At 50.4% G+C, this 25,839-nt stretch overlaps 1 protein-coding gene across 3 annotated transcripts in view; it reads left to right on the plus strand.

The window, feature by feature from the left end:
- LOC147689504 (NACHT, LRR and PYD domains-containing protein 3-like) overlaps positions 1–15,514 on the plus strand; it is a 255,087-nt gene extending 239,573 nt beyond the window's left edge. For all 3 annotated transcript variants that reach the window (XM_086942258.1, XM_086942260.1, XM_086942259.1), the window contains one exon: positions 15,296–15,514. In XM_086942258.1, coding sequence (XP_086798384.1) covers positions 15,296–15,346 — 51 coding nt within the window. In that variant the 3' untranslated portion in view covers positions 15,347–15,514. The remainder of the gene's footprint in view (positions 1–15,295) is intronic.
- The last annotated feature ends 10,325 nt before the right edge of the window (positions 15,515–25,839 follow it).

Here is a 25,839-nt window from a genome sequence, read left to right on the forward strand (position 1 = left end):
CCCGACAGCTGTAGACAGGCTCAGCTCATGCTAGAGCACCATCTCACATAAAACCAAGCACTCTGCCTCCAGGATTGTTAAGGCCTGCCATAGGAGTGGCTCAAAGGTTTATATGTGTCCAGATAGGTTTAGATATAGGCATACTATATCTAAGCAAGGGGTGATTACACCACCTTGCCCCAGCTGAGTGATCAGCCAGTTGTGTCAATTTTGGATAGCCAGCCAGGGGTGGCAAAAGATATGCTGCAGCCCCTGGTAGGCCTTGGATGCACCTACGCCCTGGGCACCAATAGTGCTCTGTACAGGGACTGATAAGGTGACCCAAGCCAATTTAGTTATGCACCTAGGGTACATGGAATCCATTTTACAGAGAGAGCAGATAGCCTGGGGCCCTGATTAGCAGGGAACCAGGCCAACTAAGTCGAAAACCAGCTAAACACAGGGCAACAAATTTGGGGTAACCATAGTCAGGTAGCCACCTTCCTACACACCCTTTGTCAATTATATTTGCCCAAACCTACATTCAAGGTCATCAGGTCATCATCAATCCCACAACCAACTTGGCCTTTCCGGGCATTACACATGGACATGATCGAACAATGTTAATACATAAGAATGATCAGTACACACAATTCATCATGTATATAAAATACAAATCAATTACGTCATGGGTTGAAGCTCCATTCTCTTGATTACTTAACAAGATTCCTTTATTCACATCTTCTTAAAAAACTCTTTCTCCAGTGTAGCCAATGCAGTTTGTCTCTTTAACAGAGTTTCTTCAGGGCTTCAAATTACAGACAAAGCGTAAGTAATTGAAATCAATTACAGAAAAGCAGTTTCACACACGCTACCAATCTTTGTGAAAAATATTACATGATCCCTTATTGAATAATTTTTCAATTCTAGTCAGTGTCTTTCAAACAGTCTACTTACTATGCACATCCCATTGCTTACCAATTCATTTTGTTCAATATAAAACTATATCACAATTTGCAAGGCTAACTTCAATTCTTATCTTATGTGTCATAATAATAGTTCACAAATCAAGTGTCTTCTTTTCAGGGGGATTCCCTATGATTTGTTCATATATATCATATTCTTTTCTAATTCATCCATATGCTGAATACATTTGAAATGAAAATACCAATAACTTTCGATTTAAGTTTAGCTCTTACCCTATTGTTGACATTTTTTTTTAAGCATTTGTCTTTATAGCATGCCAGTCATAATATTTCTAAGTATTTTGAATGGCAAGTGACATGCCTACTGAGTTGAATAAAAATGTAGCTTGTATTGTTGGCACCCCTTTTCAAGTCTCCCTCCAAGATAGTAAGAAATGTAAACAACATCATAATCTATAAAAGAAAGATAAGGACTTTTTGCCTAATATAATGGGTGATGAAAACATTGTGATACGAGAGGCAGACAACAGGGAGTATTGTCCTGACTGACAAGTAAGACAGTCTTAATGAGATCAAAAATATGATCGTACATGTTTTGAAAGATTAAGAGGGAATCCTTTTCCAGACATGGAGAAATACATAAATGCAGGATTAAGGGGTTGGCACGAGCCATGTCTTCTTAGTGACCGGGACTATAAGTATCTCCTGGTTAATCATTTGACATACTCCTGCATTTAAATTATGTCCAAAGTCCATAAAGTGACACGGTTTCCACCGGAAAGGACTATTATTTCTTGTAATGAGTCCCCACAGAGCACCTAACCGAAAATGTTGATTTTTTTTGCTATCTTATGTAAGGAACCTTAAGTGATATTTAAGAGACAGCATAGATGTAATATATAAACTAGAAGATTTTCAATGGGACAGTGAGGAACTCCCTTTTGGACGTGGAATGCCTATATACATGCAGACAAATGGATTGTGGTCTAGAAGCATTATAATTGTATTTGTTCAAGTGAAACATAAGCCATTTATAACATATTCTTATGCTGCTAGGGATGGCAGAGATTATACTGACAAAGAATGTCTTTCTCCATGATGGAGATTGCTACCTTCAAAAACGGAGAACAGCCATGGGGTCCAGGTTTGCTCCATCTTATGCCAACCTGTTCATGGGCTTGTATGAGGTGGAGCATGCCTGGGGTCCTGGCGCATGTAACTGAATTGATAACATACTATTTTATGGACGATACAGCAATGATGTTTTGATCATTTGGAATGGGTTGTTGAGATCCTAAAATCTTATCACACCTACCTAAACATCAATAGATTTAATGTGAGACTCACCCTGAAAGACCATAGTCGTGAGATGGACTTTTCAGATTTAGGACTATACATGCATGAGGGAATCACACACAGTGATATTTTTTTAAAACAGACGGCATGCAATAGTGTGCTTCATGCCATCAGTGCTCACCCTACGGCCACCATAAACGTCATACCATATGGCGAAATAGTTGGAGCCCGAGGAAATTGCAGCCAAGAAAAAGAATTCCAAAAGAGATTTCGGGACATCAAACATGACTTTAATGAACAAGGTTATGACGCTCTCTATCTAAATGAAGCTGTAGCAAAAGCAATGAGATTAGACAGAAAGGAAACATTTGTTGGTAGTGGGGCGCACAAAAGAAAAATATCCGTAAAGAAAAGAGAGATTGTTTTTATTACACAACACAACATGTACAGCAATCACATTTTTGACATTTTGCATAGGTATTGGCATATCTTGGGTGCCAATGCATCACCAGAGGGAATCATACCACCAAAATCACAATAGGTTTATCGCAGGGGCACTTTGAAAAAAACCTTATGCCCAAGTTATGTAAAGTCTAACAATGCTGGAAGCAGGTTTGCATCTTGGATGCCGACCAAAACCCGATGGTTTTTTTCACATGCAGGAGCTGAACAGCATGTGATCTGGGACTGGACAGGACTATCAAATTCAGTTATAATACTCAGACAGAGTTCACACTGAGATTGTTCATTAACTGCAAGACCACATTCACAATTTATATCACTGGGTGTGCGTGTGGGAAGATCTATATTGGCAGCAGGACCAGACATCTTAAGACACGCATACAGGATCATGTCAGGTCAATCAAACATCACGAATAAAGATATCCGATGGCGATGCACATACATCAGGACCACCCGACTAACACGCAAATTTGGTTCCATGGAATTGAACAAATCACTGATAATGAATGGGGAGGAAATAGAGAACAAATTCTAAGGCAGATCGAGACTAAATGGATATGTCAGCTAAGAATGGTCTCTTTGGGTTTAAACACAAATCATGAATTCATCACTTTTTATATACCCAAACAAGTAATCCATCATCTAAGCTTGCTATGATAATCTCATTCCCAGGGATCAATCTCCACCACTTGTAGTGTGAAAACAGCTGTGTACAGAGATCAAATGAGATTTTTTGATAGTTGGATGTAGCAATGGTTTATATGTAATTGTTCATGTGCCATTGACACCCTTTCCCCATTATGCAGCTCAATATATAGGACTTTGACATCAGAAATGCGAACAATCCTAGACCATCATTCACTTTCATGACATGCATAGCGTGTCGATGCTCTGGGGGTCTTATCTCAATGCTCTGGGGGTCCTGAGGATCCTGTCTTGATGCTCTGAGGATCCTATCTCGATGCCTCTGGGTCCTGTCCTGATGCCCCCAGAGTCTTGTAGTAGTGCCCCCGGGATCCTGTCTCAATGCCCCCAGGGCCTTGTCTCATTGCTCTTGGGGCCCTGTCGACCTGCTTTCCGATCTTTCATACGGCCACCTGTGGATCGGGGCTCCGACCCATGCCCGTCACCAGAGCCTTGCCTCATCTTCCAAACAGCTATTGTTACCTCAGAGTCACCTTCTCCCTGGGACCACTGTGAGCCGACTCACTCCCCTCTTCTTGAGACCCTATGGGGCTAGGACCTAAGGGTTGAATTCCCTGGTTGATTTACTGAACATTTTCACGTCGCCTCACTCCCTTGACGGCACATCTGCTGGGCCCAAGCCTCGCTAGCCCACCAGCCCCTCTTCTCCATACCTGCAGACGTCCATGCACAGCACCCTTCATTCAGTAACCTTGTCCTGATGATGATCCTAAACCACTTGGATCGAAACGTCATCGACACCCCAGGGCAACTTGTAGTGCATTTTACTCTGGTTCACTAAAACAGTCTGACTCTGTATCAATTTATGCAAAAACCTATCTGTGAGCCTCAAGTTGTCTATAATTACTGTCACTCTTTCACCTTCGCCGTTTATCGCTGTTCACGTGTCATCTGCGCCATCCACTTTATGTGTCACTATATATTGCTTACAGTGCTGTAGCAAATGTTCTCAATTTATTTCGTACCCCCGTATGCTTTCTTGTTCCTACATGTCTTTGTTAAATGTATGATGCCTTCGGCACGTTTAACTAAACCAAGAGTCTTGCTACTTTGTTAACCTGCAATGTTTCGTGCATGCCTGCCTACTAGTCTCGCAAATAATACCAGTTGAGATGCTGTTGTTTATGTACTCTAACTTACCCAAATCTCAACCTGGTTTATGGGTATACTCCTGTTGTTTTTACGCACACAATTCTTTTAAACAGGTATAGGGTGGGACACATATGGACATTGTTCAGTATTTAATTTATTCCACAATAGTCAAATACCAGATTGTTCAAAAAAGATACAGTGCTCACAAATAAGTGAAACAGAAGCAGTGTGCTGTGGTGCCTATGAAAAACTTTAAAAAACATTTATCACATTGAGAACATAAGAAAAACTCCTTCTAAACAATTTTTATATAATGAATAAGGAGTTTAGTTGTACTGTGGTCGACGGCGTTTTGATCTCAATAATTCGAGATCATCATCAGGACTGGTGTGTGAGCACCTGATATTGAACCCAAGGGTAGACTGGGTAATACGCGACACCGAGGGCTAGGGATGCCCTGAGGGAGCGCGTCCTGGAGAAATGAATTAGACTCAAGGTCAATGGAGCTATTGATTCAGAGCTTTTAGATGGAGTCAAGGAGATTTATAACCCTGATATTTTCATAGTCGGTGAAACTGATGCTGATTTGGACGGGGAGCCCGCATAGTCAGTAGAGCTGAGGACGGGCTAAGAGCTCCGCAGCCTGCTTATGACGAGTGTCCGGATGTCCTTGGGCACCGTGTGGCTCCACCTCTGATCCTGACTCAATACCTCTGGGTCCTGTATGTTTGTCCCTGGGTTCTTGACTGAATGTCCTAGGGGTCCCAACAAGATGCCCCCAGAGTCCTGTCTCGATGCCTCGGAGATCCTTGCTGAATACCCGGCAGTCCTGACTGGGTGAGCTTTGGTTTCCGTCTTGATCCCCCCACAGGGAGACCTGTCTGAGTGCTCTGGGAATCTTGTCTCAATGCTCTGGAGATCCAATCTCGATGCCTCTGGGTCCTGTCCTGATGCCCCCAGGGCCTTGTCTCATTGCCCTGAGGGTCCTGTCTTGATGAAGTCGGGATCCTGTCTTGGTACCCGCGGGGTCTTGTCTCGATGCTCTGGAGTCCTGTCTTGGTGGCTCCAGGGTCTTGTCTCCATGCTGTGGGGTCTTGTCTCGATGCTCGGGGTCTTGTCTCATTGTTCTCCACTCAATAAATTTCCATCTATTGTGACTACCTCTGACCCTTTCTACCTCAATGGGGCACCTCGGACGCATCGCAATTTCTTTTTTTTCCGTGAACACTTATGAACACATTTATCCTACTCCCAAACTGTATATGTTTATGTTTTCTTTCCCTCCTGTTGTAAAGCGCTCCGATACCCCTGGGTCTGGCCAGCGCTATAGAAAACTTCTAAAATAAAAAAAAAATAGAAAAATCCTGTCTTGATGACCCCAGGGTCTTGTCTCGATGCTCTGTGGATCCTGTCTTGATGCCACTGGTTCTTCTCTCGATGCCCTGAGGGTCCTGTATTGATTCCCCAGGAGTCTTGTTGTAGTGCCCCTGGGGTCCTTTCTCCCAACCCTACACTTCCTGCAGAGCATGGACTGGCAGGCCATGAGCGTGCAGGGTATACATGATTTCAAGACAAACAAAAAGCTATTTTGCAGCAGGTACCTGTGCACTCCGTGAAGGCATGTGTGACCCTCGCTGTGAGAAGGTGGCCTGATATATAGTGGTCACTATTCTAGTGAACACTATGTATCAGTCCAGCAACCCTTATTGATGATTGGTTGTAAGTCAACCTTATAGACCAGCTATCCTAGTAGCGTGGATACGAGCAGTCTAAGGCTAAAGACTCGAGAGGGCGTGTTAAGCCAGCTGTTTACCACACATATACCCCTTGAATACCAAGTGAAAGGACACCACACAAGTGTTATGAAAATAAACAGTTATTTATTAAGTATCACAACAGCCCTGTACTCTTTATGAGGACAGGGTACTAAGCACAAACCAAAACTCTTACAAAAATACTTAAGTTAGCACAGTATATACAAATGCCCGAGGGGCACGGAAAACCATATACTTTGAAAGTGGAATGCGAAACTACTAGCAGGTAAGTACAGTACTAATAGGCTTTGGAATCGCTAGGACTTGACTATAGAATCGTTAGATTACTTCTAGGAGACCCAGGGGACTCGGGTGCAGTGTGTGCACTCTCACGCGAGATGCGGGACAAAGTCTATGGTAGCTAGAAATTGCAAAGTTAGTGTTCTCGGGCGAACCCGACCTGGTAGGAAGAAAACGAAAGTGGATTCTGACCCTTGGATACTGAGGCTATGCTGGGGCACCGAAATGCCGAAGTTACCTAGCCCAGGGGCTGCAGCTGCATAGGACTCAAAGGACGTCGGGAATCCTCGTTGACGGACCAGGAGCCTGGAAGAAAGAAGTTGCTGGCAGGCGACCAGTGAAGAAAGTTCGGTGGATCCAAGCCTGGATCGATGAAAGATGACACCTGAAAGCAGAGGGGACCAAGTTCGAGACTACTAGCCAGTAGTCAGTGGGCACCAGGAGGGCACCGGATGGTAGCCACCTCGTCAAGGCGTGTGGGTGACGCTGGGCTCGGAGATCTCACGGACCAGGAGGCGTTGTCGGCGACCAGGAAGGAGGATCGAGCTGTCCCACGAAGATAGAAGCTGTCCGCGTCACTGGACCCAGGATTGGGCAACAAAGCCTTGGCAAATTCAAGCCCACGCGGTGGACCTAAAATGCCATCTGGAGTGGACCAGGAGGGTCCGGGGTGCCTCTCTTAAGGAAGGAAGCAAGGGCCAGTCTGGAGCAACCAGACCAGCAGCAGTGATGTCGTCGGGCGTCGTTCAGAAGGCCACAAGCCAGCCGGCTAGTAGCCAAACAACGCGGTGCACAGCAAACAGCAGAAGGGCCCCACGCAGATCGTGGAGATGCAGGGAGGCTGACCTTGGGTGCTGGAGCTGCGCAGGGTTGGGGCTTCTCGGACCCCAAAGCACTCACCCGTGGAGGACACGGTGGGCTTGTTGTAAAGATGTCGTGCAGTCTTGGCGATCGTCGGTCCCTCGAGGTCTCGTCGCACTCACGGTTCTCAGCTTTGCTGTAGAGGTGAGTAGAGGTCAGAGGTGCCAGGGAAACCGGGTCTCGTCGAGCTGGGTCGTCGGATTCGTGATGAAGGACTTGCAGCAGACCGCAGTGTTCTTTAGGATGGTGCCTGCGGATGCAGGGTGACTACTCCTTAGCCACAAGGGAGAATCTTGAGGAAGAAATCTTGAAGTCCTTTCGCAGAAAGTCGTGTCTTGATTCCAAAGATGATCTAATCTGAACAGGGGGCCCGCTCCTATCTTTATACTAAAAAAGGGGGCTGACCCGGTGACTAGGTCCTGCCTATGGGTGGGACCAGGAGGGGGGTGGTTACACCCCTCTGCCATGCCGGACTTCCCCAGGCCAGGGGCTGGTGTGCTGCTGGAACTGGTTCAGACCGGCCTATGCGTAGTGAGCACCAGGGTGCCACTCAGCAGTCACCTTCCTGTAAAGCCCTGCCTACCCAGGATACACAAAACCATGTCTGGGACGGTGCTAGCACCGCCCCGGACAGGAAACCCTTTGTCCAGGCCTCCCTCGCTGGAAGGACTCCCAGCAGCAGGAGGTCAGACACATGTCTGTGGTGGCAGCATCCATTTTGTGGAGCTGAGGCTTCAGTTAACTTTAACCGGGGTTCACAGTTACATACATGTCGTGTCCCTCTAGAAGGGTGGAATGCTAACCCCGTCGCCAGAATTGGCGAGGGGTTAGTATTCCAATTCGTATGACACCTTACTCGACATGTTTTGATAAAGCAATACCAAAGTTAGCATTTAACCGCGAGGATTATAATGCACTTAAGAGTATATGGTATGCGTTATCATGGAACAGCTATTAGGACTTGGTTCCGCAAGCTGCAGACAGGCTCAGCTCATGCCAGAGCACCATCTCACACGATTCCAAGCACTCTGCCTTCAGGATTGTCAAGGCCTGCCATAGGAGTGACTGATAGGAATCTGTGTGTCCATTTTTAGGGTTAGGTATAGGTATACTACACCTACAGCAAAGGGTGATTACACGACTTTGCCCCAGCTGTCATGCAGCCAGTTGTGTCAAATTTAGGAGGCCAGCCAGGGGTGGCATAATACATGCTGCAGCCCCTGGCAGCCCTGGGTACACCCATGCCCTGAGTTACAGGGTCTGATAGGGTGGCCCAGTACCAATTGGAAATGCACCTAGGGTACATGGAATCCATTTTAAAGAGAGAGCAGTAGGCCTGGGGTCCTGATTGGCAGGGTCCCAGGTCGACTATGTCCAAAACCAGCTAAAACACAGGGCAAAAAGTTGGGGGCAACCATAGTCAGGATGTACCTTCCTACACAACCCCCCCCCCCCCCCCCAAACGAAAGGAGATAAGGCTATCCTTGTCCAGGTAAGCCTCTATTACCTAAGTGGCCATATAAGGAAGGACCAGCTCTGGCTTGGTTTCCCCCTGTGTCATGGTCCACTAGGCAACCCCTCACCCTAAGGGTATCTGAGGGTCTCCACCATAGGGAATCTCTGTCTCTGGTGTGTCTTGGGAAAGAAGAAGGCTGATGCTGGGATGGGGTACTGAAGTGAGGCTCCTCTACCTTTGGGCTCAACTTCCTCCAATCACCATTCATCATGTGTGCCTTTCTTTCTTTAGCTGAGATGCACTGAGCTCTCAGGGTCAGCCTCTGGCTACCTAAAGCTGGAGGCTGAGTCCCTCTGTTTGACTTACTGGGGGGACAGGTCAGGTCTGGGGTTTTTAGGCCCCATGTTTGGCTGTGCCCAACAGTGTCCAGCTGTGGGAGTTCCCTAACTACTTTTAAGGGGGATCCCTCAGGAGTCTGTTCTATTTTCACTTGGCTAGGTTTACCAGCTTCAGTGATCCTAATCTGCTGATTAAGGGGTTCTTTTGGACAGGGGGCCCTTTGGGGTCCACCACTGGCCTCCCTGATCTCTTCAGCCCTGGGCTGACTGAGGCAGGGTAGAGAGGTGCAGGTTACCTGCTCCAGACTGGGTCCCACCTGGGAAGGGTCCACTGCCATCAGGGGCTCTGCCAGGCTAGGCCTGACTACCTCTTGGGCAGTTCCTTCAACAGGGGTAGAGTCAGTTCCCTGAGGAGGCTGGCTCTTACCTAGTGTCTGGGAGGGGGAAGACTCTTCTTCCTCCTCAATGCTCTCTGTTTGAGTGGAGTGATCCATTGTTTCAGGCTTCACAACCTCACTATCTGTTTGAGTAGAGGCTGAGACCATTTCAACCTTGCCAACGTTTTCAGGAGGGCACTCAGTTTGTGTTTGGGCTGTGACTGTCACAGCCCTCCTATCTTGCTCTGGAAAGTCTGTCTGAGCCTGGGCAGTGGCTACCACTGCCCTTCCAACCTTTTCAGGGAGGAATGGTGCTTGGACTGGGGCTGTAGCTATTACTGCCCCACTAACCTGTCTGGATAGGCCTATCATTCTGGAATGAGTTTCTTGTTCCACCTCAGCCCATGCTGAGAGTTCCAGGTCATTCCCCAGTAAGCAATCTACAGGTAGGTTATCTGTCACTGCCACTCTCATGGGCCCTGTGACATTACCCCAGCTGAGCTTGACTACTGCCATGGGATGCCTTCTCTTCATTCCATGAATGTCTGTCACCTGATAAGTAAAACCAGGGGTCAGTTGAGCAGAGGGGACCAGATGGTCACTCACCATGGTGAGGCTGGCCCCTGTGTCTCTGAATGCCTCAACTTTCTGACCATTCACTAAAACTTCTTGTCTATACTTTCCCAAAATGTGGGGTCCAGTAGTGAAGTTGGCAAACCCCATGCCAGTCTCACAGACAAGAGTGTGGTCAGGGAACCTGGCTAGGCCATAGTCCTCCTGATTGCCCAAAGTAATGCCCACCACATTCTTGGGGGCACTCCCACCACCTGGGGGATTACCACTAGTGGTAACAGGAGGTTTAGGAGTATTACCTGGGGGTATATTTCCCTTATTACCATTTTTAGAGCAACTGGCATCACTTTTGTAATGACCCACCTGTTTACAGGTATGGCAATAAGGTTTCTTCTGTTCTGAAGGAGTGTTCTGGGACCCACCACCCTTGTTGGAGTTTTGGGGCCCTTGGGAAGTCTTCTGTGGATTTATCCCCACCCTTCTCTTGAGGCTTGGTTGATTCCTTTTTCTGGTCACCACCCTGGTTTTTAGGCCTAACCCTGGTTCTGACCCATTTGTCTGCCCTCTTACCCAATTCCTGTGGAGAGGTCAGATCAGAGTCTACCAGGTGCTGGTGTAATAACTGGTTCTGACAATTATTTAAGATTTGCTCCCTCATAATTAGATTGTACAATCCTTTAAAATCAGTAACCTTACTACCCAGTAGCCAGCCTTCAAAAGCCTTAGTGGCACAATCAACAAAGTCAGTCCAATCTTGAGACTGAGTTTTCTGGGTGTCTCTGAACAGCATCCTGTATTGTTCAGTGGTTAAACCAAACCCATCAACCAGTGTATTCTTCAAGATTTGGTAATTGTTAGCATCCTCCACCCTTGTGGTGAGGAGCTTATCTCTACCTTTACCATCAAAGGAGAGCCACAAGATAGCTGCCCACTGACTCTGGGGGACACCCTGCACAGTGCAGGCTCTCTCCAAAGCAGTAATCCATTTGTGGATGTCATCCCCTTCTTTAAAGGGGGGCAATATCTTATTCAGGTGCTTTGTATCAAAACTCCTTTCCCTATTGCTAGGTTTATTGCTGCCACCAGTGGGCTGTAGCCCACATAATTCTTGCTCTCTAGCAAGGGCAAGTCTCTCTTTGGCCAGGGCAAGTTCTTCCCTTTCAATCCTCAGTTTGACTGCCCTTTCTTCAGCTTCATACACTCTCCTCTTAGGGGAAGACATCCCTCTGTGAGAAGAGTTGAGAGAGCCATTGGTTCGAAAGGATCTGTTAGAGCCTCTTGATAGAGACCTAACTCGTCCATTCCCAATGTTAAGCTGACCTGAGAGTGGCCCCAGGAGTCCCCCAGTACCAATCTCATGTCTGCTTAAGTTGGACCTGGTTAGTCTACTGACTTCTACCTGTCCCTTATCTGCCTTATCCCCTGACAACTGGTCCTCATCCTCATCCTCATCCTCAGCATCATCTGCTTCCTGGAGGGGATGGTCCTGGCTATCAAAGGGTCCCTGTAAGGGGGGCAAACTCCCCTCTGGATTAGAAGGGTCTGAGTTACCAGCCCCACTGGCATCATAAGCCTCCAAGAGACCAATCAGAAAGGAGGTGGTGGGGTTAGACCCCTGTTTTAGCTTCCTGAGGGTACACACTTGTCTCATCTCATGGAAGCTAAGAGCAGCATATTTTGAAGTAAGGACCTGTGGAGGGTCCACTGACACAAGGGGATACTCAGCGTTTCCTCCTTTGTCTGACATGCTGATTCTAGTGTGGTGTAAGTGATGCACCTACCTACACTATGTGTTTACCTACTGATCCCTTGCTAAGAGTTGCAGCCAAAGTGTGCTAAGCCTTGAGGAGCTGCAACAGCTGGTTCAGTAGAACTCAGAGTATTCTAAGCTTAGTTATATGTACTAACAGTACTTATGTGATCTTTCAACAAGATATTCTTAGGATACGTGTGGTAAAACAACAGCAAGCTCAAATCCCACCGCTGCCACCAATGTGAGAAGGTGGCCTGATATGCAGTGGTCCCTATTCTAGTGAACACTATGTATCAGTCCAGCAACCCTTATTGATGATTGGTTGTAAGTCAACCTTATAGACCAGCTATCCTAGTAGCGTGGATACGAGCAGTCTAAGGCTAAAGACTCGAGAGGGCGTGTTAAGCCAGCTGTTATACCACATATACCCCTTGAACACCAAGTGAAAGGACACCACACAAGTGTTATGAAAATAAACAGTTATTTATTAAGTATCACAACAGCCCTGTACTCTTTATGAGGACAGGGTACTAAGCACAAACCAAAACTCTTACAAAAATACTTAAGTTAGCACAGTATATACAAATGCCCGAGGGGCACGGAAAACCATATACTTTGAAAGTGGAATGCGAAATTACTAGCAGGTAAGTACAGTACTAATAGGCTTTGGAATCGCTAGGACTTGACTATAGAATCGTTAGATTACTTCTAGGAGACCCAGGGGACTCGGGTGCAGTGTGTGCACTCTCACGCGAGATGCGGGACAAAGTCTATGGTAGCTAGAAATTGCAAAGTTAGTGTTCTCGGGCGAACCCGACCTGGTAGGAAGAAAACGAAAGTGGATTCTGACCCTTGGATACTGAGGCTATGCTGGGGCACCTAAATGACGAAGTTACCTAGCCCAGGGGCTGCAGCTGCATAGGACTCAAAGGACGTCGGGAATCCTCGTTGACGGACCAGGAGCCTGGAAGAAAGAAGTTGCTGGCAGGCGACCAGTGAAGAAAGTTCGGTGGATCCAAGCCTGGATCGATGGAAGATGACACCTGAAAGCAGAGGGGACCAAGTTCGAGACTACTAGCCAGTAGTCAGTGGGCACCAGGAGGGCACCGGATGGTAGCCACCTCGTCAAGGCGTGTGGGTGACGCTGGGCTCGGAGATCTCACGGACCAGGAGGCGTTGTCGGCGACCAGGAAGGAGGATCGAGCTGTCCCACGAAGATAGAAGCTGTCGGCGTCGCTGGACCCAGGATTGGGCAACAAAGCCTTGGCAAATTCAAGCCCACGCGGTGGACCTAAAATGGCGTCTGGAGTGGACCAGGAGGGTCCGGGGTGCCTCTCTTAAGGAAGGAAGCAAGGGCCAGTCTGGAGCAACCAGACCAGCAGCAGTGATGTCGTCGGGCGTCGTTCAGAAGGCCACAAGCCAGCCGGCTAGTAGCCAAACAACGCGGTGCACAGCAAACAGCAGAAGGGCCCCACGCAGATCGTGGAGATGCAGGGAGGCTGACCTTGGGTGCTGGAGCTGCGCAGGGTTGGGGCTTCTCGGACCCCAAAGCACTCACCCATGGAGGACACGGTGGGCTTGTTGTAAAGATGTCGTGCAGTCTTGGCGATCGTCGGTCCCTCGAGGTCTCGTCGCACTCACGGTTCTCAGCTTTGCTGTAGAGGTGAGTAGAGGTCAGAGGTGCCAGGGAAGCCGGGTCTCGTCGAGCTGGGTCGTCGGATTCGTGATGAAGGACTTGCAGCAGACCGCAGTGTTCTTTAGGATGGTGCCTGCGGATGCAGGGTGACTACTCCTTAGCCACAAGGGAGAATCTTGAGGAAGAAATCTTGAAGTCCTTTCGCAGAAAGTCGTGTCTTGATTCCAAAGATGATCTAATCTGAACAGGGGGCCCGCTCCTATCTTTATACTAAAAAAGGGGGCTGACCCGGTGACTAGGTCCTGCCTATGGGTGGGACCAGGAGGGGGGTGGTTACACCCCTCTGCCATGCCGGACTTCCCCAGGCCAGGGGCTGGTGTGCCCCTGGAACTGGTTCAGACCGGCCTATGCGTAGTGAGCACCGGGGTGCCACTCAGCAGTCACCTTCCTGTAAAGCCCTGCCTACCCAGGATACACAAAACCATGTCTGGGACGGTGCTAGCACCGCCCCGGACAGGAAACCCTTTGTCCAGGCCTCCCTCGCTGGAAGGACTCCCAGCAGCAGGAGGTCAGACTCGTGTCTGTGGTGGCAGCATCCATTTTGTGGAGCTGAGGCTTCAGTTAACTTTAACCGGGGTTCACAGTTACATACATGTCGTGTCCCTCTAGAATGGTGGAATGCTAACCCCGTCGCCAGAATTAGCGAGGGGTTAGTATTCCAATTCGTATGACACCTTACTCGACATGTTTTGATAAAGCAATACCAAAGTTAGCATTTAACCGCGAGGATTATAATGCACTTAAGAGTATATGGTATGCGTTATCATGGAACAGCTATTAGGACTTGGTTCCGCAAGCTGCAGACAGGCTCAGCTCATGCCAGAGCACCATCTCACACGATTCCAAGCACTCTGCCTTCAGGATTGTCAAGGCCTGCCATAGGAGTGACTGATAGGAATCTGTGTGTCCATTTTTAGGGTTAGGTATAGGTATACTACACCTACAGCAAAGGGTGATTACACGACTTTGCCCCAGCTGTCATGCAGCCAGTTGTGTCAAATTTAGGAGGCCAGCCAGGGGTGGCATAATACATGCTGCAGCCCGTGGCAGCCCTGGGTACACCCATGCCCTGAGTTACAGGGTCTGATAGGGTGGCCCAGTACCAATTGGAAATGCACCTAGGGTACATGGAATCCATTTTAAAGAGAGAGCAGTAGGCCTGGGGTCCTGATTGGTAGGGTCCCAGGTCGACTATGTCCAAAACCAGCTAAAACACAGGGCAAAAAGTTGGGGGCAACCATAGTCAGGATGTACCTTCCTACACTCGCCACCTTTGCTCACATCCACCTGCAGACTGGAGTGAGGGTGCCTCCCTCTGCGCTTCATGCCTTACCTCGGATCGGGGTACGAGTTGACTTGATGTGATCGGGGTGATAGATGTCCATTTCTGTCTGTTCGCATAATGAAAATAATCTCATTCTGGGAGTTGTAGTCTTGATTAAGTCCAGTTAGTCAAGCAAACCTTGAGCAATACATGATGTGCCCCCTCCCCTATCGAGCCATCTGGTTACCAGTATTGACCTTATGACAGCCTGCTCTTTTGTCTGTTGAGATGACACTTCAAAGCTTCGCACTGTTATTGGATTTCCATAAATGTTGGCAATTGTTATGTTTGCAAGTTTCATGAAATAATAGTTTATATTTGATTTGTAGCAATATATTAAATGGTAGTGGTTTGTAATCTGTAAAGAAGGCCTAAATTTGGAGTCTTTCTTCTTTTTCTTCAGGGCGCTAAGCTGGTGACGTTTTTTAAAGGATTAAAAGGAACCCACCATTAGTGCGACGGGTCACCTGGACCACCCATACTCAAGGACATGAACCAGGAGTCCTACAACAAAACCAGGGTCCCTAATGGAAATTACAAAGCTATGCATTCTCAATACATTTTTACACATTTAGTGATCTGTCATAGTAATCAATAAACATTACATATTGATCAAGAAAAACTGCAGTGAGGTGATCAAACGTGTTCGGTGCTCAAGCAAAGCATGATACTAACGTTTAATATACAATGTTGGTGCATCACAAATCAGAGAAACCGCCCAAACTGCACAATTAAAATGACTAAATGTGGGTCCGTTTGTTAGTCGACGCGTTTCGATCCTGTAGAAGATATCAGCACCATCATCAGGACCCCAAGGGGAGGGCTTAATGAGGAAGGAGAGGGGGTGTTGGGGAAGAGATAAAAACTTAAACGAGGAGAAAGTACAGTTAGACCTAAGTGTATATACATTATGGGGCAGATTTACAATACCTGGCGGATCCCCAGGGATGCGCCAGTTATTGTGCGCCACAGCTCCGTCACCCATGGTGCGCCACATTTACAATGCGGCGCACCATGGGGCAAAAACGGCACAGATGCGTGACGCATCTGTACCGTAAAGGTGACGCATTGCTAGAGTTGCGCTGCAAGCGCGACACAGCTCCAGCAATGCTCTGGGGGGCCCTATCTGTCCAATGCTGCGTCAAGCCTTACGCCTGCTTCAAGCAGGCGCAGGGTTTTGACGCAGCATTGGCCTAAAAGTGCCTGCGTGAAATCTTGTAGATTTCACGCAGCACTTTTGCGAGGCACACCTGCCCTGAAACGCCCACCCTGCGCCGGAACGTCCACATGTGGCGCAGGGCTTTACAACGTGACGCATCTGCCTAGATGCGTCACGTTGTAAATGGGTCGCAGGGATGCGCCACGTTTATGCCGCTGTTGCGTGACGCAACGGCGGCTTAAACGTGGCGCAACTCCGACATAAATCAGCCCCTATGTATGTCCACATATGTGCAATGTCAACCTTGAATTAAGATTTTGCAAAACCACTTACTTAAAACTGGAACTCTATTTGAAGCACCATAAAATAAGGGCGCAGAGTAGAGGATCTGGAATGTTCTTTGTAGGAGAGTAGGGTCTGCTATCCTAGGGTCACCCCATTTTTTGCTTTTTGCTTCACTGGTTTTCGACTTAATGTGGCTGTGGGCCTGCTAATCAGACCCACAGCCCTGCTGTTCTCTCTCTAAATTCACAACCATGTACTTTAGGTACATCACCAAGTGGGATTGGGTCACCTTATGAGCCCCTGTACAGTGTACTATAGGTACCCGGGGCATAGGTGCATCCAAGGCCTACCAGGGGCTGCAGCATATCTTTTGCCACCCCTGGCTGGCCATCCAAACTGACACAACTGGCTTATCACTCAGCTGGGGCAAGGTCGTGTAATCACCCCTTGCTTAGATATAGTATACCTATGTCTAAACCTATATCTGGACACATATACACCTATAAGTCACTCCTATGGCAGGCCTTAACAATCCTGGAGGCAGAGTGCTTGGCTTTATGTGAGATGGTGCTCTGGCATGAGATGAGCCTGTCTGCAGCTTTCAGAAGCATGTCCTTATAGCTGTTCTGGGATATTGCCATACCATATACTCTTAAGTGCATTATAATCCTCACGGTTAGATGCTGTCTTTGGTTTGGCTTTATCAAAACATGTCGTGTAAGGTGTCATACGCTTTGGAATACTACCCTCTCACCAATTCTGGCGATGGGGGTAGCATTCCACACTTCTAGAGGGAGAAGACATGTTACTAACATTAATCCAGGTTAAAGTTAACCAGAGCCTCAGCATCACCCAATGAATGCTGCTGCCACAGACACAAGTCTGGCCTCCTGCTGCTGACCGAAACTCCGGCAGGGGAGGCCTGGACAATAGGTTTCCTGTCACAGGGAGGTGCTAACACCACCCCAGACAGGAGATAGTGGATTGGGGCAGGGAGGGCTGAATGAAACCAGACACTGCCTGGGGCACACAAGGTGTCCCGTGCACAGCCCAGTTCAAACCGGAGCTGGGGCACTCCAGCCCCAGCTCTAGTGCGACACTGGACAAAGGGAAAGGGGTGTAACCACCCCCTTCATGGGTCCCACCCATAGGAGGGACCTAGCAGGTAATACAGTCCCTTGATTTGGAATAAAGGTAGGAGCTGTGTCCATAGACTTTAGATAATCCAGACTGAAACTTTGAAACAGCACTTTGGACCCTTCAACATCCTATTCGACGTAGAAGACTGAAGAATCTCCCTTGTGGTCAAGGAGTGACCACCCTGTGCAAGCAGGCACCATCAAGCGCTCAAAGGTTTGCTTTGTTGTTGCTCCCGCCGGAGCTCGAACGACAGAGACCAACAAGAACTGGACTTCCAGACAACCAACAGCCCGATCCACAGCAAAGCTGAGACCCGTGGAGGCGACGTGAGATGTGGGACCGGCCATCTTGGAAAGCCAACAAAGTGCTTCCTGTGCAGCTCCTGAGGCACCCTCGAAGCTGTGCATTGGGGATTGAGAAGCCCCAGCCCCGAGCAGCTTTTGCACCAAAGATCACCTCCCCACGCTCACTGAGTGCTGCGTGGGGCCCTTTTGCATTTTCCTGCTCGACGCATCTGTCCGGTCACTTGCCCGTTGGGTAGTGGCCTCTGTGACGACGAACCTTTGAATTTTCAACACTGGTCTGGTTGCTCCAGACTGGCCCTTGCTCCCCTGAAAAGGAGCAGCCCATCAGACCTTGCTGGTCTGATCCAGAAGCCATCTTCGATTCCTGCGTGGGTTGCATTTGCCGAGGCCTGTTCACTCCGAATCGACAGCGAGAGCCTTCGTGGGACAGTCCGTGTCCACCACCTGGTCGTCGTCGACACCTCCTGGTCCACGTGGCAGCGGAGACAAGCTTCACGACATCACCCGATCGCAACCCGACATCGCCTGGTTCCTTCCTGGTCACTGGCTAGTGACCCAGACCCTGTCCCCTTTGCTTTCAGGTACTCGTCATCTTCGATCCACCCTCGGATCCAACCGGACTCTTCCCTCCTGGTCGCCTGCAGCATCTTTTCTCCAAGGCTTCATAGAACTTCACGACGAAACCCGACACACTTTGACACCTATGCACCCGCTTCCTGTGGGTGAGGTAATGAGAGTACTACGGTGCTCCTGTAGAGATCTACATCCCTAGTGTCCTAGTTTTAAGTGGTTAAGTTCTAGTCCAGCCGGAAGACTTCCAAATCTGCAACTTTCTAACTTTACGCAACCATTGACTTCTATTGGTGCACGCGTGTGCATTTAGACACTGCACCCGCATCCTGTGGGCCTCCTGCTCCCTAACTATTGTTAGTCCCGTGTAGCCCCAGCGATTCCCCAGGCCCTAGGCCTTACCATTGTTCGTGACGTGATTCTTATACCACTATTTTAGTATATGGTTTTAGGGGCCACCAGAGCCTAACCATATTTGTGCAACTTTTGTATGTTATAGTTTCTTGTTCTCCTGTGCTCATAAAGCTCATAAAGAGTTAAGGGGATTTATTTAGTAATAAATACATATATATTTTGAATATATAACCTGTGCGGTGTCCTTTCATTTGGTATTAAAAGGTTTGCATATGGTAAAACAGCTGGCTTCACATGCCCTCTTGAGTTTAGCCTAAAACTGCTTTTGTCCATGCTACCACTAGGATAGCTGGTCTATAAGGTTGCCTTTACAACCATCACCATAAGGGTTGTTTCGACTGGTACAAGGTGCTCACTAGAATAGTGAACATCATATACCAGGCCAACTTCTCACATTCTTGCAATGACGAACAATTCGAATGGACCAGCCAGAATGAAAACCTGGATGAGAAACGGATGTGCCCGTATAGGGGTATCGGGTGTACCTGGACTGTGTTATAGGCTGGGAGCACTGCGCAGGTATGGAGGCGTAGAGAATGGAGTGAATCTAAAACGGAAGGAAGGGAATTTATTTATGCCCAGAGCGGTGTGGGACGGTTCCACTAATGTATAGTTAGAAGGAGAACTTTGGCCTGAGAGAATGGGGGGCTCTTCTGATAGGTCTACGCAAGCAATTATTGTCATTTGGCCCGCCCCAGAGCCGCCCATGTATGCATGCCCATGGAGAGCCAAGGGATTGGTATAGAGAGCCTGGGAGTCACTACGGAGAGCCTGGGAGTCAGTACGGAGAGCCTGGGAGTCAGTACGGATAGCCTGGGAGTCAGTACAGAGAGCCTGGGAGTCAGTATGGAGAGCCTGGGAGTGAGTACAGAGAGCCTGGGAGTCAGTGCAGAGAGCCTGGGAGTCAGTACGGAGAGCCTGGGAGTCAGTACATAGAGCCTAGGAGACAGTACGGAGAGCCTGGGAGTCAGTACATAGAGCCTGGGAGTCAGTACCGAGAGTCTGGGAGACAGTACATAGAGCCTGGGAGTCAGTACGGAGAGTCTGGGAGTCAGTACAGAGAGCCTGGGAATCAGTACAGAGAGCATGGGAGTCAGTACGGAGAGCCTGGGAGTCAGTACGGAGAGTCTGGGAGTCAGTACAGAAAGCCTGGGAATCAGTACAGAGAGCCTGAGAGTCAGTGCAGAGAGCACAGGGTCGCTGTGGAGAGCCTGGGAGTCAGTACAGAGAGCCTGGGAGTCAGTATGGAGAGCCCAGGGTCGATATGGAGAGCATGGGAGTCAGTATGGAGAGCCCAGGGTCGATATGGAGAGCATGGGAGTCAGTATGGAGAGCCCAGGGTCGATATGGAGAGCATGGGAGTCATTACGGAGATCCCAGGGTCGGTATGGAGAGCCTGGGAGTTAGTATGGAGAGCCTGGGAGTCAGTACGGAGAGCCCAGGGTCGGTGTGGAGAGCCTGGGAGTCAGTATGGAGAGCATAAACATACTGACTCCCAGGCTCCATACGGAGAGCCCAGGGTCGGTGTGGAGAGCCTGGGAGTCAGTACGGAGAGTCTGGTAGTCAGTACGGAGAGCCTAGGGTCGGGGTGGAGAGTCTGAGAGTCGGTGTGGAGAGCTTGGAAGCCAGTATGGAGAGCCTGAGAGTCCGTACAGAGAGCCTGGGAGTCAGTACGGAGAGCCAGGGGTCGGATGGGAGAGACTAGGAGTCGGTGTGGAGAGCCTGGGAGTCAGTACAGAGAGCCTGTGAGTCGGTACGGAGACCCTGGGAGTCAGTATGGAGAGCTTGGGAGTCAGTATGGAGAGCCCAGGGGTCAGTACAGAGAGCCTGGGAGTCGGTACGGAGAGCCTGGGAGTCAGTACGGAGAGCCTGGGAGTACGTATGGAGAGCCTGGGAGTCAGTACAGAGAGCCTGGGAGTCAGTACAGAGAGCCTGGGAGTCAGTACGGAGAGCCTGGGGGGTCAGTATGGAGAGCCCAGAGGTCAGTACAGAGAGCCTGGGAGTCAGTACGGAGATCCTGGGAGTCAGTACGGAGAGCCAAGGGTGGGTATGGAGAGCCTGGGAGTCAGTACGGAGAGCCTGGGAGTAAGTATGGAGAGCCTGGGAGTCAGTACAGAGAGCCTGGGAGTCAGTACAGAGAGCCTGGGAGTCAGTACGGAGAGCCTGGGGGGTCAGTATGGAGAGCCCAGAGGTCAGTACAGAGAGCCTGGGAGTCAGTACGGAGATCCTGGGAGTCAGTACGGAGAGCCAAGGGTGGGTATGGAGAGCCTGGGAGTCAGTACGGAGAGCCTGGGAGTAAGTATGGAGAGCCCAGGGTTCAGTACGGAGAGCCTGGGAGTCAGTACAGAGAGCCTGGGAGTCAGTACAGAGAGCCTGGGAGTCAGTACGGAGAGCCTGGGGGGTCAGTATGGAGAGCCCAGAGGTCAGTACAGAGAGCCTGGGAGTCAGTACGGAGAGCCTGGGAGTCAGTACGGAGAGCCAAGGGTGGGTATGGAGAGCCTGGGAGTCAGTACGGAGAGCCAAGGGTCAGTATGGAGAGCCTGGGAGTCAGTACGGAGAGCCTGGAAGTCAGTACAGACAGTGGCGTCACTAGGGTTGGTGTCACCCGGTGCGGGTAACTCATGGTGTCACCCCCTCACAACTTACCGGATAGACCAACTCACCCTCTGCCTGCATCATGTCCCCTCTGCCTGCACCATCTCCCCCTCTGCCTGCACCATCTCCCCCTCTGCCTGCACCATCTCCCCCTCTGCCTGCACCATCTCCCCCTCTGCCTGCACCATCTCCCCCTCTGCCTGCACCATCTCTCCCTCTGCCTGCTCCATCTCTCCCTCTGCCTGCACCATCTTCCCCTCTGTCTGCACCATCTCCCCTCCGCCTGCACCATCTCACCCCCTGCCTGCACCATCTCTCCCTCTGTCTGCACCATCTCACCCTCTGTCTGCACCATCTCACCCTCTGCCTGCATCATCTCCCTTCTGCCTGCACCATCTCTCCCTCTGCCTGCACCATCTCTCCCTCTGCCTGCACCATCTCTCCCTTTGCCTGCACCATCTCTCCCTCTGCCTGCACCATCTCTCCTCCACCTACACCATCTCACCCCCTGCCTGCCCCATCTCTCCCTCTGCCTGCACCATCTCCCCCTCTGCCTGCACCATCTCCCCCTCTGCCTGCACCATCTCTCCCTCTGCCTGCACCATCTCTCCCTCTGCCTGCACCATCTCTCCCTCTGCCTGCACCATCTTCCCTCTGTCTGCACCATCTCCCCTCCGCCTGCACCATCTCACCCCCTGCCTGCACCATCTCTCCCTCTGTCTGCACCATCTCACCCTCTGTCTGCACATCTCACCCTCTGTCTGCACCATCTCACCCTCTGCCTGCACCATCTCTCCCTCTGCCTGCACCATTTTCCCCTCTGTCTGCACCATCTCCCCTCCGCCTGCACCATCTCACCCCCTGCCTGCACCATCTCTCCCTCTGTCTGCACCATCTCACCCTCTGTCTGCACATCTCACCCTCTGTCTGCACCATCTCACCCTCTGCCTGCATCATCTCCCTTCCGCCTGCACCATCTCTCCCTCTGCCTGCACCATCTCTCCCTCTGCCTGCACCATCTCACCCCCTGCCTGCACCATCTCACCCCCTGCCTGCACCATCTCTCCCCTCTGCCTGCACCATCTCCCCCTCTGCCTGCACCATCTCCCCTCTGCCTGCACCATCTCCCCCTCTGCCTGCACCATCTCCCCCTCCGCCTGCACCAACTCCCCCTCCGCTTGCACCATCTCTCCCCCGCCTGCTGCTCTTTTAACCCTTTCCTCGTCGCCTTCTCCACCCCCATGGTTTCTCCCTCACAGTTCTCGGCTCTTCTTAAAGTGACTGAAATAAACTCATGAAAAGCGCTTTGAATTCGTGCGCGCGTCACTGAGGATAAGTTTAAATAGACACAGAAGACACACTCGCCCTCAAGAGCGCAGCAGGGAAAGGGGGGGGGGGGGTGGAGGGGGGCCTGGATGGGGGCAGATCATTGCCTTTTGAATGTAATATATTTTGGACCGATGTCATACTTAACCTCTGCTAAAGAAGGACTCCATTTTCTAGCCAACTATAAAGTAACCTCTTTGGTTGAATACTTCTGCTCAGTAGGATTTACTTTTAAGATGTATTCCCCATAATGTCTGTCTTTAGAGCTCTGACTCATTACATACATCTGTGTTAGACCAGTTCTTCAAATGCCGATCTCATCTGTCTACTTGACCTTTCATCCTTTTGAGGTCGATAAAATGAGTGCTAGTGAGTTGGGTAACAAGAAGTCTGTTTTTCAGCGCCACGATACCCACAGATAAGTGTTGCCTTTACAAACACACTTTGCTAAAGTTATACACTGAAACCGAAAAATATCTAGATAGTATACTTTCCTGTAAAAAAAAGTTCAGATGCATTTTCTAATCTTCCCCGATATATCTATATAATTATTTCTTATTAAATTATGAATATCCTGTTATAAATGTGTACGTAATCATTTCCTATCCACATTTAAAATTCCACTTATTCTTCAGAATCAACCATTTGATTCCATAAAAGCCCGTCTTTTATCCAGTATTAATTTCATATGCTAAAAAGCTGTTAGATACCTCATTAATTTCAAAGAACGATTCAAAAGATTGTCCGTTAAAACTGACATCGCATTATCCAAGTGAAGACATTATTTAAATGCTCACACATTAGCCTCTGCTTGTCAGAGAGGCACAATGTTTTATTAGGCTCAGGGTTCCTCCTGATAAGCAAAGCAGAGCAGAGCGGTGAGGCTGCAGAGCTGTGTTACATACACAGCATACCCAGATGGTGTCACCCCATGTGAAAGGTGTCACCCGGTGCGGTCCGCACCCCCCGCACCCCCCTAGTGACGCCACTGAGTACGGAGAGCCTGGGAGTCAGTACGGAGAGCCTGGGAGTCAGTATGGAGAGCCTGGGAGTCAGTGTGGAGAGAACCTGGGGGTCAGTAGACAGAGCCTGTTGTTCTGTATGGAGAGCCTGGGGGGTCAGTATGGAGAGCCTGGGGGGTCAGTACGGAGAGCCTGGGGGGTCAGTACGGAGAGCCTGGGGGCTCAGTACGGAGAGCTCCGGGGTCAGCATGAAGAGCCTGGGAGTTAATAGTAAGAGCCTGGGGGTCAGCAGGGAGAGCCCAGGGGTCGGCAGGGAGAGCCCAGGGGTCGGCAGGGAGAGCCCAGGGGTCGGCATGGAGAGTCCAGGGGTCGGCATGGAGAGCCCAGGGGTCGGCAGGGAGAGCCCAGGGGTCGGCAGGGAGAGCCCAGGGGTCGGCATGGAGAGTCCAGGGGTCGGCAGGGAGAGCCCAGGGGTCGGCAGGGAGAGCCCAGGGGTCGGCATGGAGAGTCCAGGGGTCGGCATGGAGAGCCCATGGGTCGGTATGGAGAGTCCAGGGGCCGGCATGGAGAGTCCAGGGGTCGGCATGGAGAGTCCAGGGGTCGGCATGGAGAGCCCAGGGGCCGGCATGGAGAGTCCAGGGGTCGGCATGGAGAGCCCGGGGGTCGGCATGGAGAGTCCAGGGGTCGGCATGGAGAGCCCAGGGGTCGGCATGGAGAGCCCAGGGGTCGGCAGGGAGAGCCCAGGGGTCGGCATGGAGAGTCTAGGGGTCGGCATGGAGAGCCCGGGGGTCGGCATGGAGAGCCCAGGGGTCGGCATGGAGAGCCCAGGGGTCGGCATGGAGAGTCTAGGGGTCGGCATGGAGAGCCCGGGGGTCGGCATGGAGAGCCCGGGGGTCGGCATGGAGAGCCCAGGGGTCGGCATGGAGAGCCCAGGGGTCGGCATGGAGAGCCCAGGGGCCGGCATGGAGAGCCTGGGGGTCGGCATGGAGAGCCCAGGGGTCGGCATGGAGAGCCCAGGGGTCGGCATGGAGAGTCTAGGGGTCGGCATGGAGAGCCTGGGGGTCGGCATGGAGAGCCCGGGGGTCGGCATGGAGAGTCCAGGGGTCGGCATGGAGAGCCCAGGGGTCGGCATGGAGAGCCCAGGGGCCGGCATGGAGAGCCCAGGGGTCGGCATGGAGAGCCCAGGGGCCGGCATGGAGAGCCCGGGGGTCGGCATGGAGAGCCCGGGGGTCGGCATGGAGAGCCCGGGGGCCGGCATGGAGAGCCCGGGGGTCGGCATGGAGAGCCCGGGGGCCGGCATGGAGAGCCTGGGGGTCGGCATGGAGAGCCCAGGGGTCGGCATGGAGAGTCTAGGGGTCGGCATGGAGAGCCCGGGGGTCGGCATGGAGAGCCCAGGGGTCGGCATGGAGAGCCCAGGGGTCGGCATGGAGAGCCCAGGGGTCGGCAGGGAGAGTCCAGGGGCCGGACAGGTATGCATGCCCATGGAGTGTGTTAGAGAGTGCTTTTTTCACCAAGCAGGAGCCGACAATGTGTACTTGAAACAGCAAGATACACTCTGAGAAGCAGGAAAGGAGCCAGGAGTGGCACCTTAAGGAGGTAACACGTGTCATTGATCAAGACTAAAAACACGCAATCTAGCAAATATCTAATCACAGTAATTCAAATAGAGAGAGAGAGATAAAATGGATATCAAAATGCAATTAGACTGCAACCTTTTCTAATTATAAATCAATCAGCTAGCTGGGACCACCTCAACGTGAAAAGCCCTGCATGAGGTGATGAACGAGTTGGTCACTGTGTGAGAAGTTGGCCCGATATGCAACGTTCGCTATTCTAGCGACCGCTATGTATCGTTCCAACGACCCTTATGGTGTTTGGTTGTAAGTCAACCTATAGACCAGCTATCCTAGTAGCGTGGATACGAGCAGTCTAAGGCTAAAGACTCGAGAGGGCGCGTTAAGCCAGCTGTTTACCACACATGTACCCCTTGAACACCCAGTGAAAGGACACCACACAAGTGTTATGAAAATAAACAGTATATTTATTAAGAATCACAACAGCCCTGTACTCTTTATGAGGACAGGGTACTAAGCACAAACCAAATCTCTTTAGTAAATACTTCAAGTGCACAGTTTAAAACAAGTGTCCGGGGACACGGAAAGGTTAAGGCAAGTCGGAAGCGAGGGACTCG

Source organism: Lissotriton vulgaris, chromosome 10 (genome assembly GCF_964263255.1).
Source record: "Lissotriton vulgaris chromosome 10, aLisVul1.2, whole genome shotgun sequence".
NCBI lineage: Eukaryota > Metazoa > Chordata > Amphibia > Caudata > Salamandridae > Lissotriton > Lissotriton vulgaris.